The sequence below is a fragment of the Ursus maritimus genome, unplaced genomic scaffold (assembly GCF_017311325.1).
Source record: "Ursus maritimus isolate PB19 unplaced genomic scaffold, ASM1731132v1 scaffold_31, whole genome shotgun sequence".
In the NCBI taxonomy this organism is placed as follows: domain Eukaryota; kingdom Metazoa; phylum Chordata; class Mammalia; order Carnivora; family Ursidae; genus Ursus; species Ursus maritimus.
In genome coordinates this window covers 8254844-8272118 of record NW_024425675.1, presented here as the reverse complement: position 1 = coordinate 8272118, position 17275 = coordinate 8254844, and the positions used below count along the sequence as shown (strand labels likewise).

At 38.7% G+C, this 17275-nt stretch overlaps 1 protein-coding gene across 1 annotated transcript in view; it reads right to left on the bottom strand.

The window, feature by feature from the left end:
* MPP7 (membrane palmitoylated protein 7) overlaps positions 1–17275 on the bottom strand; it is a 220590-nt gene that overhangs the window by 75691 nt on the left and 127624 nt on the right. The window contains exons 7-9 of the mRNA XM_008683883.2: positions 3852–3933; positions 3211–3296; positions 68–142 (exon numbers count right to left, since the gene is read on the bottom strand). Coding sequence (XP_008682105.1) covers positions 68–142; positions 3211–3296; positions 3852–3933 — 243 coding nt within the window. The remainder of the gene's footprint in view (positions 1–67; positions 143–3210; positions 3297–3851; positions 3934–17275) is intronic.

Sequence of the window (17275 nt, the reverse complement as noted above, 5' to 3'; positions counted from 1 at the left end):
ATTAGATGCCGAAACATTAGTGCCCCCACCGCCAACACCAACAAAAAGGTTTTTAAGGAATGATTACCTTGCCTTCTTTGGATGGCGTCTCCTCTTTGATGCTGGGTATAATCTTAAATGTAATTGCTCCCTGGGACTGAGCCTGATAACAGAGGAAAGACTTATCAGAGAACTTCTAGAGCCAAGGAGAAGGCAGGCAAAATAGGTAGAAAATGGAATGATTCTGAAAATGTATAAGCTTGGCGTTTCTCCTCTTCGATAAACCAAACTGAGAAAACTATTTTTGTAGAAATTCCTGCAATATGAGAAAGCACTCAAGTTTGTCAAATAAGTTAAAAAACACTAAACACTAAATCCACTTTAACCTCCTGTGTACTTTTGTTTTTTTATTTATTTTTTAAGATTTTATTTATTCATTTGACAGAGATAGAGACAGCCAGCGAGAGAGGGGACACAAGCAGGGGGAGTGGGAGAGGAAGAAGCAGGCTTCCCAGCGGAGGAGCCTGATGTGGGGCTCGATCCCAGAACGCCGGGATCACGCCCTGAGCCGAAGGCAGACACATAACGACTGAGCCACCCAGGCGTCCCCAACTCCTGTGCACTTTTAAAATGCCGATGGCTGTATTACCATCCATGCTGAGCTGCTTCAAAATAGAAACACAGCATATGCAGAGTGCCTTACACAGTATTAGAGATGATGTGCAAGATTCAGACGATACATTTAAGCATCGACATCCCCGTTTTTAGGAACAAAATATATAATTCACTATACACACACACACACTAGCTGCAATGCTCAGCAGAGAAAGTAACGAAGTACATTCACTGCTATTATATTCTGGTTAATGAGTAAAACACCAAATGTAATAGATTAATTAAAACATGAAAAGACTAAGTACCTATTAATTTAATTAAAGCAAGCGACAACAATATATGTGGTTCTATTCTGACCATTTCAGACCAGAGCAGATCTCCCTTTCATCTACTCTCATGTCTTTCGCTGTTTCTGTCTTTCTAGCATTTCTCATAACCATACAAAGTAATCATTTATACAATTATTTCTCAATATCTGTTTCCCCTGCTAAATTCTAAGCTCCATGAAAACACTAAGTACCTGGCACATATTTGAGAGGGAGGAGGGAGGAAAGAAAAGAGGAAGACGGGATGAGGCAGATAGGAAAGGAAGGAGGAAGGAAAGAGAGAGAGAGAGAGGGAGAGAGAAAGGAGAATGGGTAGGTATCTCTGAGGCACATCATCATAAACCAGGGCTCTGTTCTGGGGAAGGGGGGAGGCCCTGATTTGTACTGTTTGCCAAAGTCCATGGACCGCAGCCAACTCCCATTTACCAGTGTGAAGTCCCTGAAAGCCCAGCTGGGAAAAGCTGCATAGAATCAGCTCTTGGAAATGTTAAGGAAGCAGCTCCAATACAGACAGAGACTCAAGTGAAACGGGGCTTTCACAGGATAAATATCGGAAAATTTTATAGCAGGAGTGATTTCAAACCGGTAATGTCACTGTTATTACTTATCGTAAAACAACTGACAAATCTTATTAAGAATTCATATAATACTGAACTGCATAGGTAGAGAGAAAGCAAGTTCTCTCTGATCTCTTCCCACTGGACGTGTGTGTGTGTGTGTGTGTGTGTGTTTGTGTGAATGTATGCAAAGCCCTTAGAACAGCGTCATTAAGGGCTCAAAAACTGTAAAAATTACTAATATTACTAAGTCGTACGGGTCTATCAGTCATTGGGATTGCCATCACGTGGGTGAATGATTCGTCAACGCAACCTTCTTGCTATTTCTGAATAGTTGTTACAATCCTGCTTATGTAATACCTTTGACAAATTATTTCCTATGGGGTTAATTCCCAGCAACTGATTTCTTCATTAAAGGGTAGGCAAACTTAAAGTTTTGATGGTTTCAGACAGCCATCTCCAAGGATCTACTAAATTCACCCCGCCACCGGGAGCACATGGGCAGAACTATGTGCCTAGAATCTGCTGATGTAGCCATTATCGAGCTTTCAAATCCCTCCGATCCAACAGTTTTCAGACATGTTTTCTTTTGTACATTTTTTATGATTTTATTTATTTATGTGACAGAGAGACAGCCAGCGAGAGAGGGAACACAGCAGGGGAGTGGGAGAGGAAGAAGCAGGCTCATAGCGGAGCAGCCTGATGTGGGGCTCGATCCCAGGAACCCGGGATCACGCCCTGAGCCGAAGGCAGACGCTTAACGACTGCGCCACCCAGGTGCCCCATCTTTTATTGATTTTTATGAACTCTACACATTAAAATACCTTCTATCATATATATGGACAATATTTTTCCTAAGTGTCACATGTCTTTCAAGTTACATATAGCATCTTTTTCTATATAGAAAGTTTTTTAATTCTTGCAATCATATCAGTTATTTTTCTATTTGAACTTCACATCAAGTTTAAAAAGTCTCCCTTTATCTTTCTGATTTTTAAAAAATATGTAATTCGTTGGGATTTGTTTTGGGTGTAGTGTAAAACAGGGACTGACGTTATTTTTTATAACTGAATCATCAATTTATATCCAGTACCATTTATAAAATGACTTCACTGTTTTCCCATGGATTTAAAATGCCATCTTAATCATATACTAAATTTTCATATATACAAGGGTCTTTCTGAAGATACCAAACTCTATTTCTGTATGTTTATGTTTTCATATGTTAACAGAGACAGTCTCCCTCATTTTATCCTTACAAATGAACTGGAGAATGAATACTGTCAAGGCCTAAAATAATTTTGTTCGTTTTAGATCTCACAAGACATCTAAATTAGTTTCACTGTTTCAGATACGAAAGCACAGCCTACAGTCTGGCCATGTCGATGGGAGAAGGGAAAAGAAAAATGCATCACGAATAACAGAGTAGAAGCCATCTCTTAAGGACCTATTTGGGACAGGTCCTGTAATAAACACTTCGTATACGTTAGCTCATTTAATCCTCAAAACACTGCAGTGAGGTATTTACCTCTTCTTATTTTCATTTTGTAAATGAAAACACTGAGGCAATGCAAAGATTAAGGTATTTTCCAAGGACACAGAGGGATTAAGTAATGAAGCTAGGATTACAACTCTGGACAGCTAAATCCAAATCCTGTATTTGTAACCAAGTCTGAAACATACTGATGCAATTTCATTTTTTACTGCAATTTTAAAATACATTTTCAACTTACCAAAATCTGAATTATTTCCTCAGGCCTTTTATCCTCCACTGGAATCCCATTCACTTCCCTAAGTTCATCACCAACATGAATAAGACCTGAGAAGTAGCAAATTTGGTAAATTAGCAGAGTTACTGCAATTTGCAATTGTGTCCATACTCATAGCATCATTTGGTTCCCTTAATACTTCGAGGAGATCTTTAGGCTTCTCAGGTTTCAGATTCTGTGCCTCTAAACAGCAATGAATCAAAGACCACCAGGTTATAATACTGGCAAGGAAATGACATCAGCATCCCGGTCTTTGTCTAGAAATGTATATTATTTTCACCTAATAAATGAATTTTTATCTTGTTTCAAAGGCTGCACACTTGCAGTAGTACTTTTCAAATCAGAAACACTTGAAACAGATTCTAATATAACTTTGGAAGCCCATGGAAACTGAGACTGTAAAGTAGAGGCAGATGTATCATTTATTTCAATAGGTTCCCACAGTTCAACCCAGAGAAAAGTATCTTATTGTTTGATGTATTACATCAAAAGATTGTTACCCTCTTAATTACATGCTGGAAATGTTGCCCATGAAATGCACCATGACTTGTCCACGCGCCTAGGGTTGAAACCCTTACCATTTTTTTTTTTTTTTTAATCCTTACCACTTCTATCCGCAGCTCCGCCTCTCATGATTCTGGCCACAACGATGGCTCCAGTCTGCTCATCTTTCTTAATCGTAGCTCCCTTTGAAGGAAAACAAAAAAAGTACTTGTGGGTAAAGGTGTGTGCATTGGGTGGTAGGAAAGGGAGCAGAAATAGGGACATTTATCTGGAAAAAGTGACAACAATTATAAAAGATTAAAGGTAGGAGGCAGGAGGCACAGACATCACGCCTCTTGTCTTACAAACACCCCTGACTTGGGACAGATTTTCTATCAGACACGTCATCTACGCTTTTCAGCACCATTTAAGGCTTTTTCAAATCCTTAACCTCTTCGACACGATGAAAAATACAAATATCTTCTTTCCATTGTAAATACCTTGTACCTGAATAGGATTTGGTTTTGCCCCCTGACAGCATTTGCTCATCTCACTTTGTCTTTATAATACCCCATGAAGAAGGTGGGCTAGACTGAGATTAAGTGAACACAAAAATCTTACATAAATTAGAAAACTAAAACCCAGGTTATCTGGCTTTTACTTTAGTGATCCTTTATTACACCATTACGGTAAAGGAACTCAGCCATAATGACAAAGAAAGAAAGAAAAAGACTTAAACTCCAAAATCAGTCATATTCCTTACCTAATGCTAAGATAAACTAATGGAAGAAAGATCTGTTACTCCAAGGTCTTTATGTACTGGGCCTGTACTTAGTACAAAGAGAACTAACGCTCTGGCATAAGATTAGGAAACAATTTCAAAAAGAGTCCAGAAATTCTTCATTTCTGGATGTTCAGAAGCAAATTAACTGAATGCCGCTTTATAAGAACATCAGGCACAAATGGTTACTTTGGACACCTTTTTATGACTTTCCTTCTGAGAAACTGGCATTGGTGCAGGAAAGCATTCTAGAACAGCATCACACAGCTAAAAAGATGCACGTTAGGTGGTGGCAGAATTCACCCCAAAAACTAAAGTGGAATTTTTCTCATACGTCAATAAACACGTGTGTATCATTAAAAAATAGATAACAAAATTAGGAATACATTTGTAATAAGTAGTGTGGTTACATAAACTTTCATTTGCCTTAACAGTATTTCAAACCTTCCCATTAAAGTATGCCTAATGGCAGCAGGGTCTGGGGACCCAATTTAAGATTAATTACCCATTTTTTAGAGTGTTCTTCCCCCCCCCAATATTTTTTCTTTTTCTAATTGAGGTAAACTTGCTATGTAACATTATATGACTTTCAGGTATACACCATCACAATTCGACATCTGTATGCAGTACAGAGATCACCAGTACGAGTCGAGTTACCCATCACATATGATTGATCCCATTCACTCATTTTGTCCCCCCACCAACCTTCTGGTTGTCTGTATCTATGAGTTCATTTTGTTTGTTCATTTGCTTTTTTCTAGATTTCACATTTGAATAAAATTATATGGTATTTGTCACCCTCTAACTTCTTTCACTTAGTATAACACCTTCAAGGTCTATCCATGTTGTCACAAATGGTAAGATTTCATTCATTTTTAATGGCAGAGTAATATTCCATAGTGTATATATATACACACCACATCTTCTTCACCTACTCATCTACCAGTGGACATTTGGGTTCTTTCCAGGTCTCGACCATTGTATATAATGCTACAATGAATACAGGGGGGCATATAGCTTTTCTTTTTCTTTTCTTTTCTTTTTTTTTTTTAAGACTTCATTTATTAGAGAGAGAGACAGACAGACAGAGAGAAGAGAGAGATCACGAGCAGCGGGGAGGGGTAGAGGGAGAAGCAGACTCCTCTGAGCAGGGGGCCCGACACAGGACTCAATCCCAGGACCCCGAAATCATGACCTGAGCTGAAGGCAGACGCTTAACCAAATCAGCCACGCAGGAGCCCAGGGCATATATCTTTTCAAGTCAGTATTTTTATATTCTTTAGATAAACAGCCAGGAGTGGAATGGATGGATCACATCGTAGTTCTAGTCTTAATATTTTAACAGTATGGAGAAGTGTCCATACTGTTTTTCATAGTGGCTGCACTAATTTATATTCCCATAAACAGTGTACAAGGGTTCCCTTTTCTCTTCATCCTCATCAAACTTGTTATAGCTTGTCTTTTTGGTAATACCGATCCTAACTGACGAGAGGTGATGTGTCAAATGCAGTTTTGATTTGCATTTCCCTAATAATTAGTGATGCTGAGCATCCTTTCGTGTGCCTATTGGCCATCTGGATGTCTTCTTTGGAATAGTGTCTATTCAGATCCTCTGCCCATTTTTTAATTGAGTTGTTTTTGTTTTTTGTTTTTTGAGTTGTAGAAGTTCTTGATATATTTTGAAAATTAATCCCTTATCAGATATATGATTTGCGAAAATCTTTTCAGTAGATTATCTTTTCATTTCAATGATTTCTTTTGCTGAGCAGAAGTTTGATGTAGTCTAATCTGTTTATTTTTGTTTCCCTTGCCTTTGGAGTCAGATCTACAAAAATATTTCTAAGACACACGTTGAGGAGCTTACCACCTATGTTTTCTTTTTCTAGGAATTTTACAGTTTCAGGTCTTACATTCAAGTCTTTAAAGCATTATGAGTTAATTTTTGCATATAGTGCAAGACAGTGGTCAAGTTTCATTCTTCTGCCTGTGGCTGTCCAGTTTTTCCCAACAACATTTATTGAAAATTCTTTCCCCATTGTGTGTTATTGGCTCTTTTGTTATAAATTAATTGTCCATAATTTTGGGCTCTCACTCTATTCCACCGATCAGTGTGTCTGTTTTTATGCCCATACCAAACTGTTCTGACTACTATATCTTTGTAGTATAATTTCAAATCAAGGAACATGATGCCTCAAACTTTGTTCTTCTTTCTCAAGATTACTTTGGCTATTTGGGATCTTCTGTGGTTCCATACAAATTTTAGAATTATTTGTTCTTGCTCCATGAAAAATGCTGTTGGAATTTTGAGAGGGACTGAACTGAATCTGTAGATTGCTTTGGGTAGTATGGACATTTTAACAAAATTAATTCTTCCAATCCATGAGCATGGACTATCTTCCCATTTATTTCTGTCTTCTTCAATTTCTTTCATCAATGTCCTAGTTTTCAGTGTACAGATCTTTCACCTCCTTGGTTAAATTTATTCCTAGGTATTTTATTCTTTTTGGTGCAGTTCTAAATGAGACTGTTTTCTAAATTCCTCTTTCTGATATTTCATTATTCACGTACAGAAACACCACAGATTTCTGTTATGTTAATTTTGTATCCTCCTACTTTCCTAAATCCATTTATTAGTTCTAACACTTTTGGTGGAGTCTTTTGGATTTTCTTTATATAGTACTGTGTCAACTGCAAACAGTGATAATTTTATAGTTCTTCCTTCCTTGGATGCCTTCTATTTCTTTTTCTTGCTTAATTGCTGTTGCTAGGACCTCCAGTACTGTGTTGAATAATAAATGGCAAGACTGTGCAATCCTCTTCTTGCTTCTAATCTTAGAGGAAAAACTGTCCACTTTTTACCACTGAGTATGATGTTAGCTGTGGGTGTGTCATATACAGCCTTTATTATCTTTACTCACTTGGTTGAGTTTGGATATGAATGGATGTTGAATTTTGTCAAATGATTTTTCTGCATCTATTAAGATCACATGATTTTTATATCCTTCATTTTGTTAATGTGGTATGTCATGCTGATTGATCTGTGGGCACTGATCCATCCTTGGATCTCTGGACTTGATCCAGAGCTCATGTCCCATTTAATGTATTATTGAATTCAGTTTGCTAATATTTTGCCAAGAATTTTTTCATCAGTGACATCAATGATATTGGCCTGTGACTTTCTGTTGTATATGTGGTATTCTTGTCTGGTTTTGGTGTCAGGGTAGTGTTTCAAAACTAACAAAGTGCTCCCTCCCCATTAATTTTTTAAGAGTTTTAAAAGGATATGTATTAAATCTTTGAATGTTTGATAAAATTCATCTGTGAAGCCATCTGGTCCTGGACTTTTGTTTGCTGGGAAATTCTGATTATTAATTCAATATCCTTGCTAGCAATTGGTCTATTCAGATTTTCTATTTCTTTATGACTTGGTCTTGGAAAATTATGTTTCTAGGAATTTATCCATTTCTTCTAGGCTGTCCAATATGTTGGTGTATAACTGTTTAGTCTCATGATTCTTTGTATTTCTTTGGTTTCAGTTTTAACTTCTCTTTCGTTTCTGATTTTACTTGAATCCTGTCTCTTTTTCTTGATGAGTCTGGCTAAAGGTTTGTCAACTTGCTTTATCTTTTCAAAGAACCAGCTCTTAGTTTCATTGACCTTTTCTATTGTTTTGTCTCTTTCATTTATTTCTGCCCTGATCTTTACTATTTCTTTCCTTTTACTAATTTTGGGCTTTCTTTTTGTGTATGATTAGATTATTTGAGATTTACTTGAGGTAGGCTTGTATTGCTATGAATTTCTCTTTTACTACCACTTCTGCTGATTTCAAAAATTTTGGTTTGTGGTGTTCCTATTTTCATTTCTGTCCCTAGGTACTTAATTTCTTCTTTGATTTCTTCAATGACCCACTGATTGTCCAGTAGCATGTTGTTTGATCTCTGTATTTTGGGGGTTTTCCCAATTTTCTTCTTTTAATTGATTTCTGGTTTTATACCATTGTGGGTGGAGAAGATGCTTGATATTTCATCTTCTTGAATTTATTAAGACTAGTTTTGTGGCCTAACGTGATCTATCCTGGAGAATGTTCCATGTGCACTTGAGAAGAATGCGTATTCTGTTCTTTTTGGATGTACCTATCTATCAAGTCCACCCGGTCTAATGCATTGTTCAAAGCCACTGTTTCCTCATGGACCTTCTGTTTGGATGACATATCCATTGATGTAAGTGGGGTGTTATAGTCCCCTACTGTTACTGTATAACTGTCAATTTCTCCCTTTAGGTCTGTAATATTTGCTTTATATATCTTGGTGTCTCTGTATTTGGTGCATATATATTTACAAATGTTAGGTCTTCTTGTTGGGTTGACCTTTTTCATTATGTAATGCCCTTTCTTGTTTATCACTACAGTTTTTGTTTTAAAGTCTATTTTGTCTTTTATAAGTGTAGCTACGCCAGCTTTTTGTTTCCATTTGCATGGAATATCTTTCTCCATTCTTTCACTTTCGGTTTATGTATGTCTTTACTTCTGAAGTGAGTCTCTTATAGGGAGCATATAGATGTGTCTTCTTATATTTTATCCATTTAACCACCTTGTGTCTTTTGACTGGAATATTTAGTTCATTTAAAGTAATCATTGATAGGTACACATTTACTGCCATTTTGTTCATTGTTTTCTGGCTGTTTTCATAGTTCCTACCTGTTCTTCTTTTCTCTCTCTTCCCTTCTGGTTCAATGCCTTCTTCTTATATTGTTTATTCTCATTTCTTGTTCTCTTATTCTCATATATTGTTTGTTCTCATTTTCTTTTGTGCATTTAGTATAAATTTTGCTTTGTGATTATTGTGAAGTTCACCTATAACTTCCTATGTATAAAATGGTCTGTTTTGAGTTGATAGCAACTTAAGTTGAATATATTCCACAACTTCACATTTTTTCTTCCTGCCTCCCATGTTTTATATTTCTTATGTAACACTTTACACTTTATTTTGTGCCTCCATTAACTAATTACTGTAGTTTATTTTACTATTTTTGAATTTTGACTTTCACACTTGCTTTATTAGTGGTTGATACAGTATCTTTACCATATATTTGCCTTTTTCAGTGACATTTTTACTTTCATATGCTTTCTTATTATTAATTAGTGCCATTTCTTTTTCAGTTTAGAGAAGTCCCCTTAACATGTCTGATAGAGCCAGTTTAATGATGATGAACCACTTCTGCTTTTGCTTATCTGTAAAACTTTTTAATCTCTCCTTCAAATCTGAGTACTAAACTTACCAGTAGAGACTTCTAGGTTAGAGGTTTTCTTCTTTCGGAGCTTCAAATAAGTCATGCCACTCTCTTCTGGCCTGCAAGGTTTCTGCTGAAAAATCTGCTGATAGTTTTATGGGGTTTCCTTGATACAGTAAGTTGTTTTTCTCTTGCAGTTTTTAAGATTCTCTCTTTTACCATTTTAATTATAATGTGTCCTGGTATGGATCTCTCTGGGTTCTTCTTGTCTGGAACTCTCTGGGCTTTGTGGACCTGTAGGTCTATTTTCTTCTCTAGATTAGAAAAGTCTTCAGTCATTATTTCTTCCAATAAGTTTTCTGGCCCTGTCTATCTTGTATTTGGAACCTTATAATTTGAATGTCATTCCACTTGGTGTTGATTCAAAGGCTCTTTAAATTATCTTCATTTTTTTTCATTCTTTTTTTCTTTTTTGCTGCTCTGTCTGGATGACTTCTATTGCTTTTTCTTCCAGCGTGCTGATCTGATCTTTGGCTTCATCCAGTCTGTTGAACTGCTCTAGTGTATTTTTCAGTTCAATTACTGCATTGTTCAGCTCTGTACCTTCTGTCTGCAATTTTGTTATACTTTCTCTTCGTGGAGGATCTCACAGTGTTCATCCAATCTTCTTCTGAGTTCAGTGAGCACCTTTACGACCACTACTTTGAATTCGTAATCAGATACACTGCTGATCTCCATTTCATCAATGTCATTTTCTAATTTTTGTCCTGTTTCATTTGCAACATTTTCCTATTGTCTCATTTTTGCCCGACTGTGTTTGTTTCTATGTACTAGGTAAACCAATCACCTCTCCTAGTATTGAAGGAGTGACGACCTTTCAAAGGAGATGTCATATGGCGCAGAACTCAATCCCCTCTGACCAGAGCTAGGTGCTCAGGAAGCATCCCCTGTATGGGATGCATGAATCTGTTTGCTGTGGCAGGGGTATGTGAGTGATGCAGCGGTGTGCAGGGCTAGTGCCCAGCCTGGTTGTAATGCGTGGCTGCTCTGAGCGGCACAAGGCTGCACTGTGGCAAAGGGGTGGGGGGCAGGGCTGTTGCCTGACCCTGCTGGGATGCACAATTGCAGTGTGGGGATTGGCAGGATTCTCAGCTGGGCACACCCCCCAACTCTAGCAGATTAGAGGAATAGTTCCCAAATGACTCCCACCCTCACTAACTTTAACAAACTAGATAAGGTCACAAGTATGCCACCTGCCAGTGTCTCCATCCCTGGGAAAAGTTCAAAAGTTTCCTGCCTCTCTGGCAAGCACTTTAAGATTAGTAAGTGGGTCTTCTTCACATCTGGTCTAGGTGCTTTGCAAATTGGAGTTTTGTGCTGGGGCCCTGGGTGAGTGAGTCTGCACATGAGCCCTTAAGAGCAAGTTCTCCATTCCCTATAGTTCCATGGTTTTCCTGAATATAATCCCTGTTGGTTTTCAAAAGTCTGGCACTTAGGGGACTCCTCTCTCTCATTCAGGATCTAAGGGTTTTGGGTGCCCAATACACAAAGCCCTCACTCAGGGAAAACTTCCATATTTTTGAGAGGCTCCTTGACTGTGGATCGTTGAATGTACAGTGTGTTATTTTTGGCAAGATGGTCTCTCTTCCTCCCCTACCCATCTCAATGCTGTCCTTTTTGCCCTTTGTTGTGGAGGCTCTGTTCATCCAGTTTTCTGGTCTTTTTCAAATTATTCTATATGCAGTTGTATATTTGTTTTATACATGGAAGGGAGGGAGTCCAGGATCTTCCTACACTGCCATCGTGAACCCCAGTCTCTATTTATCCATATTTTATAGACGAGAAAGTAATCACAAATGGTTACAATTTGTCTAAGATCAGAAAATTAGTGTGCAGTAAAGTCAGGACTTACCTAAGGCAAACTCATCAGAATTGCTTATTTTTAATCTTAACTATTATTCAATACTGCTTACCCTGCATCTTTCTATAACCTTTTACTCATAAATTTATAAATTCATTACCCTTGCAGTAGTTTATCTATGACGGAGATCAACAATTCCTTCCTTTAATATATGTGCACGCCATATTCCCACATCAAATGGTAAAAATGGCTTTAAGGCATCGAAGGCTATGAGAAGACTTGCAGCTGCCTCCTGGGCCTCTTGAAATACTTCCTCTCTGGGAAGTCAGACACCATAAGAAATCGTGATTCCTGCCATGCTGTGAGGAAGCCCACACCAGCCATATGGAGGTACCACCTAGAAAAAGATGCCCGATCAGCCCCCAACTTTCCAGCCATCCCAGGCCAGACATCAGTCATAGGAATGAAGTTCACAGATGACTCCGGTCTCGGCCACCATCTAACTGTACATGTGAGGGACTCTAAGTAAGAACCACCCACTGAGCCTATCCAACCTCTAAAACTATGAAATATAATAATATGTTACTGTTTCAGCCACAAAATCTGGGGTGGTTTGTAACATAGAATTAGGTAACTGGAATAAATCTCTTTCTTCTCTACGAATCATACTATTTTTCAATGTAGGACCGTTCAGTTTGTTGTGCTTACTGCTAGTCCTTTTTTTTTTTTTTAAAGATTTTATTTATTTACTTGAGAGAGAAAAGAGAGCACACACAAGCAGGGGGAGGGTCAGAGGGAGAGGGAGAAGCAGCCTCCCTACTGAGAGGGAGCCCGATGCAGGGCTCGATCCCAGGACCCCAGGAGCATGACCTGAGCCAAAGGCAGACACTTTACTAACTGAGCCACCGAGGCGCCCCTTACTGCTAGTCCTTTTGACTTACTCTATGACTCAATAAAGTTGACAAATATTATTGAGAACCTACTCTGTGCCAGGTTCTAAGAGCTTGTAATACAGCGGTGAAACAAACAAACTAAGNCTGCCCCCTCGTGGAGCTTACATCTAACAAGGGAGAAGGACGATAAACAATAGATGAAATCATGAGATATACAGTGTGTTAGTTAGAAAGTGGTAAACACTCTAGGTATGAGAGAGGGCAGGGTGAGAAAGATCGGAAGCGCCAGGGCAGGTAGAAGAAAGACAACGTAAAGACAGTGTAAAGACACACCTCAATGAGAAGATGGCATTGAGTAAAGAAAGAGAAAAAGGAGATGAAGGAGAAGGTGTCCGGGTCCACCACTCAGGTCGTGATCTCAGCGTTGTGAGACGGAGCCCTGCAAGAGGCTTTGTGCTGATCGTGGAGCTTAAGATTCTCTCTCCCTCTCTCTCTACCACTCCCCTCTCCCTCTCTTTAAAGAAAAAAAAAAGGAGATGAAGGAGTTAGCCAAAGGGAAAGAATAGATGAAAACAGCACAAAGGTGCTGAGATGGGACTATGAATAGAATGATCAAGGAAAAGCAAAAAGGCAGTGTGGCTGGAGTAAAGTAAAAAGGGAGAAGCAGTAGGAGCTGAGCACAGATGGTTAACAGATCACGTAGATCCTTGTGAGGGCTCTGGATTTTACTTATTTTTTTAGATTATTTATTTATTTATTTATTTATTTATTTATTTGACAGAGATAGCCAGCGAGAGAGGGAACACAAGCAGGGGGGGGGTGGGAGAGGAAGAAGCAGTCTCCCAGCGGAGGAGCCTGATGTGGGACTCGATCCCTGAACGCCGGGATCATGCCCTGAGCCGAAGGCAGACGCCCAATGACTGCGCTACTCAGGCGTCCCCAGGGCTCTGGATTTTATTTTGAAAGAAACAGGGAGAAGCTGAACAGCAGAAGTGCTGTAATCTAACAGACTCACTCTACCTACTGTTAAGGGTGAAGGAATGTAAGATCTAAAGCAAGGAAACAAACTGGACGTGGTTGAAATACTCCAGGGGAGAGATGAAGGAGGCTTGGATCTGACTGGCAGGAGGAGAGTGATGAATAGTCCGGATATATTATGGGTAGAGCCAAAAGAAGTCCCAATGGACTGGAAATGGGACATGAAAGAAGAAAGGTATCAAAGATTGACTCTGGTTTTTGGCTGAGCAATTAGGAAGATGGGATTGTAATCAACTAAGAGGAGGAATCCTAGAAGGGGAATGGATTTGGGGACAAGATCAGTTTACTTTTGGACATGTCAAGACAGAGATGTCCGTTAGACATTCCAATGGAGCTATCAAGTACACGGACGGACATACAAATTTAAAACTCAGAAAAAAGATCTGGAAGAAAAATAGACCCGGGAGTCACTGACACACAGATGATTTTTAAAGCCAGGGGCTGGATGAAATCATTTCTAGAATGTGTAAAGAAGAGCACTCCGACGCTGAAGGGTTCTCTGTTACAGACGGGAATCTTGAAACAGAAGTGCTTGCTTCTACCTGTCCCTGGAAGGTGAACTACGGACCCAAGAAATAATCTCTCACTTTCTACATAATACTAGCACTTGACTCAATCCTCGTTTTGATCCCTTTGTTCTTAAAGATTTCTACTTCCATACTGCTTTCCAAACCCCTATTATCCCAATTCTTTGAGGTATTCCTAGAGGAACATACCTGCATGAAAATAAGATAAAAACTCACTAAAATAGAGCGCATTACATGTCATTATTACATAAAAGCTACAGTCCTATGGCACAGATGGCAAAGGCAAAAGAATTAACACTGTATCTGATGTTTTAGTACTTACACATTTTCTTATATCGTTATTTTGAGTTCATTCTATGTGATTTTTGAGAGAGAGAGAGAGAGAGAACATGCACACGAGCAGGGGAGGGGCAGAGGGAGAGAGAGACTCTCCAGCAGGCTCCACGCTCAGCATGCAGCCCAGTGCAGGGCTCAGTCTCATGACCCTGCGATCATGACCTGAGCCGAAATCAAGAGCTGGACACTAAACCAACTGAGCCACCCAGGCGCCCCATTATTCTATGTGATTTTGACACAACATAGAGTAGAGAGAACTGCAGGTTAGACTGAGAAGTTAAAATTCTGCTTAAATTTGTCTTGTTACTGCTGTAAAATGGTTTACAAAAGACGACTGCTGAGACCGGGCTATATGATGTCCTACGTGAAAACTGCATCTCCTACAATACTGCCCATATTCTAAGACCTCCTCCTTCAGCTGGTGTAACAGGTGATTTCAGGCTGAACCCTTGAAATCAAAGTGGTTTCAAGTATCATCTACCAAACATTTGCATCAAGAATATCGGAGACATTTTAAAAAAATGTAGATTCCCAGGCCCCACTTGAAAGCTACTGATGCAGACTCTCTGGGGGACAGAGGCTGTGAGGTCTGCATTTTAAGTAAGCACCTCAGGTAATTCTTAGAACACCAAAGTTCGAGCACCATGATTCTAAAAGCAGCAAGGACAACCCAGGCCAGAAACTGAAAATCCGGATCATAACCCACTCACTCACCAACAGAATGTCATTTTCTTAAGCTCGCCTAAAAATTAGTATTTATTATTATTATTTCTGGATACAACAGATACAAATGATTCCATATTCACAGGGAGGGAGGATAGCTCTGCTCTCTGCATCTTGGCCAGTGTTTTTCTCTCCTTTTCTCCATTCATTCATCCATCCCTCCCCTCAAATTATCTCCCTCTCACCTTTCCCTGGCAAATACCTACATAATCTGTGCTCACTGACCGTTTTCCCTGGAAATGGTCCTCTCCTTCAACAACTATCATCTAGAACTCCTAGCATACCATCATTCTGTGTAACGTTTACCTAATGTGGGCGTCATGCATAAAAACGTACACAGTATGTCAAATACATTATGCTAGTTGCTATTCACAACGCTCTTGAAGAGGCGTATCCCACAATGACCTAATAAGGCACCTCAGGCTGGGAGGCTAAGTGACTTGTTCCTGTGAGGACACACAGCAAGTAAGCGACAGCATAGTGCCTCCCACTTAGGTCATCTAATGCAAGCTTGGTAGTTATTTCACTGCATTATAACTCAGTCTAACAAACACAGTTACTTTTTTCGTTAAGTTTATTTATTTATTTGAGAGAGAGAATGTGCGTGACAGGAGTGAGCGAGAGGGGGAGGGGCAGAGGGAGAAGGACGGAAGCCTCAAGCAGACTCCCTCCTGAGCACAGAGCCTGACGCAGGGCACAATCCCAGGACCCTGAGACCATCACCTGAGCTGAAATCAAGAATCGGATGCGTAACCAACTGAGCCACCCAGGGGCCCCCAAAATTACATTCTTAAATAACACTGATAAACAAAGCCCTTGGCTGCTAAATCTTATGGCCTTTCCTCCTGAATCATTTGCTAAAAACTTACTGACCATCCAATCTCTAGAATTTTATTTCGGCTTGGCTTCCCTCATCTTAACTATTTGATTCTTAACCGCCTGGATTCATTCTCCTAAGGATGCCTTAGACTCAATCTTCTCTCAGTTTCTGCTTCTCCCCCCACTCCCTACCCTTTTGGTGGTTGTGGCTTTTCCAATAACCTCCCCAAAATGACAAATGACATTTGACAAATGTAAAATGACAAGCTTGTTGAAAACGACTATTTTCTACTTTTCTAACTAGTTCATTTTTTAGACTTTAAGTTTATTCATCCAATAATCCTATTTTACAATAACTGTCAAATTAAAAATAATACACTAATTATACATTTGGATGAAAAAAAGTTCAAGACAAGTAATTCCCCTTCCTTGATCTCATATTCCAAGGTTGCAATGACTTCTGAAATCTTAATACTTTTCTCAGGAATCCTAACAAATAATCTGAGGGATTTCTTCATCCCATGTAGATGCGTTTTCTATATGAAGTTTATTTTTATCTTTTTAATATATAGCTCTTTGAACAAAAAACAAGCAAATTGTGGCTCACTAGGAAGACAAAGGATCAGTAACTAAAATAATTTTTTAAAGTAAAATAACTTAAAAGTACTTGGAATTGCTTGAAATTGCCTTATATATGGAATATTAATATAAAAAAATAAACCTAGAGTTTAAAGAAGTTAACTTCGTAAGTTTGGGGAAAAAAACTTTTACTATTAATTTACTTTTACATAATGGAGAAACAGAGAGAAAAAATCTTTTAATTCATGTAAAAAACAGACAAAAAGTGGAATAAAAATAATGGAGAAAAATGAAACGGAATTAAAATTTTTAAACACCCCACATTTAAGAGGCAGTAGAAAGAAAAATGCTATTAAGTATATTCAAAATTGCCAAATTATACCATGGTACAGGAATAAGAAACTGAACAATTTCCAGAAATGTTTAAGATATCCCCAGAATATACAAATGTTACAAATCCGGAAAATATTCTCATGCTTAAAAGAAGTATTTTTTAGATTTTTATATTTATATATATTTATTTATCATTTTTTTTTTTTAGTTGGGGGGGCAGAGGAAGAGAGGGGGAAAGAGAATCCCAAGCAGGCTCTCTGCTCAGTGCAGAGCCTGACACAGGGCTCCATCTCACGACCCTGAGATCACGACCTGAGCCAAAATCAAGAGTCAGATACTCAACTAACCTAGCCGCCTAGGTTCCCAGAGAAATAATTTATTTTTAAACAGTTTAACAATTCAACCCATTTTTAAATTTACCTAAGCC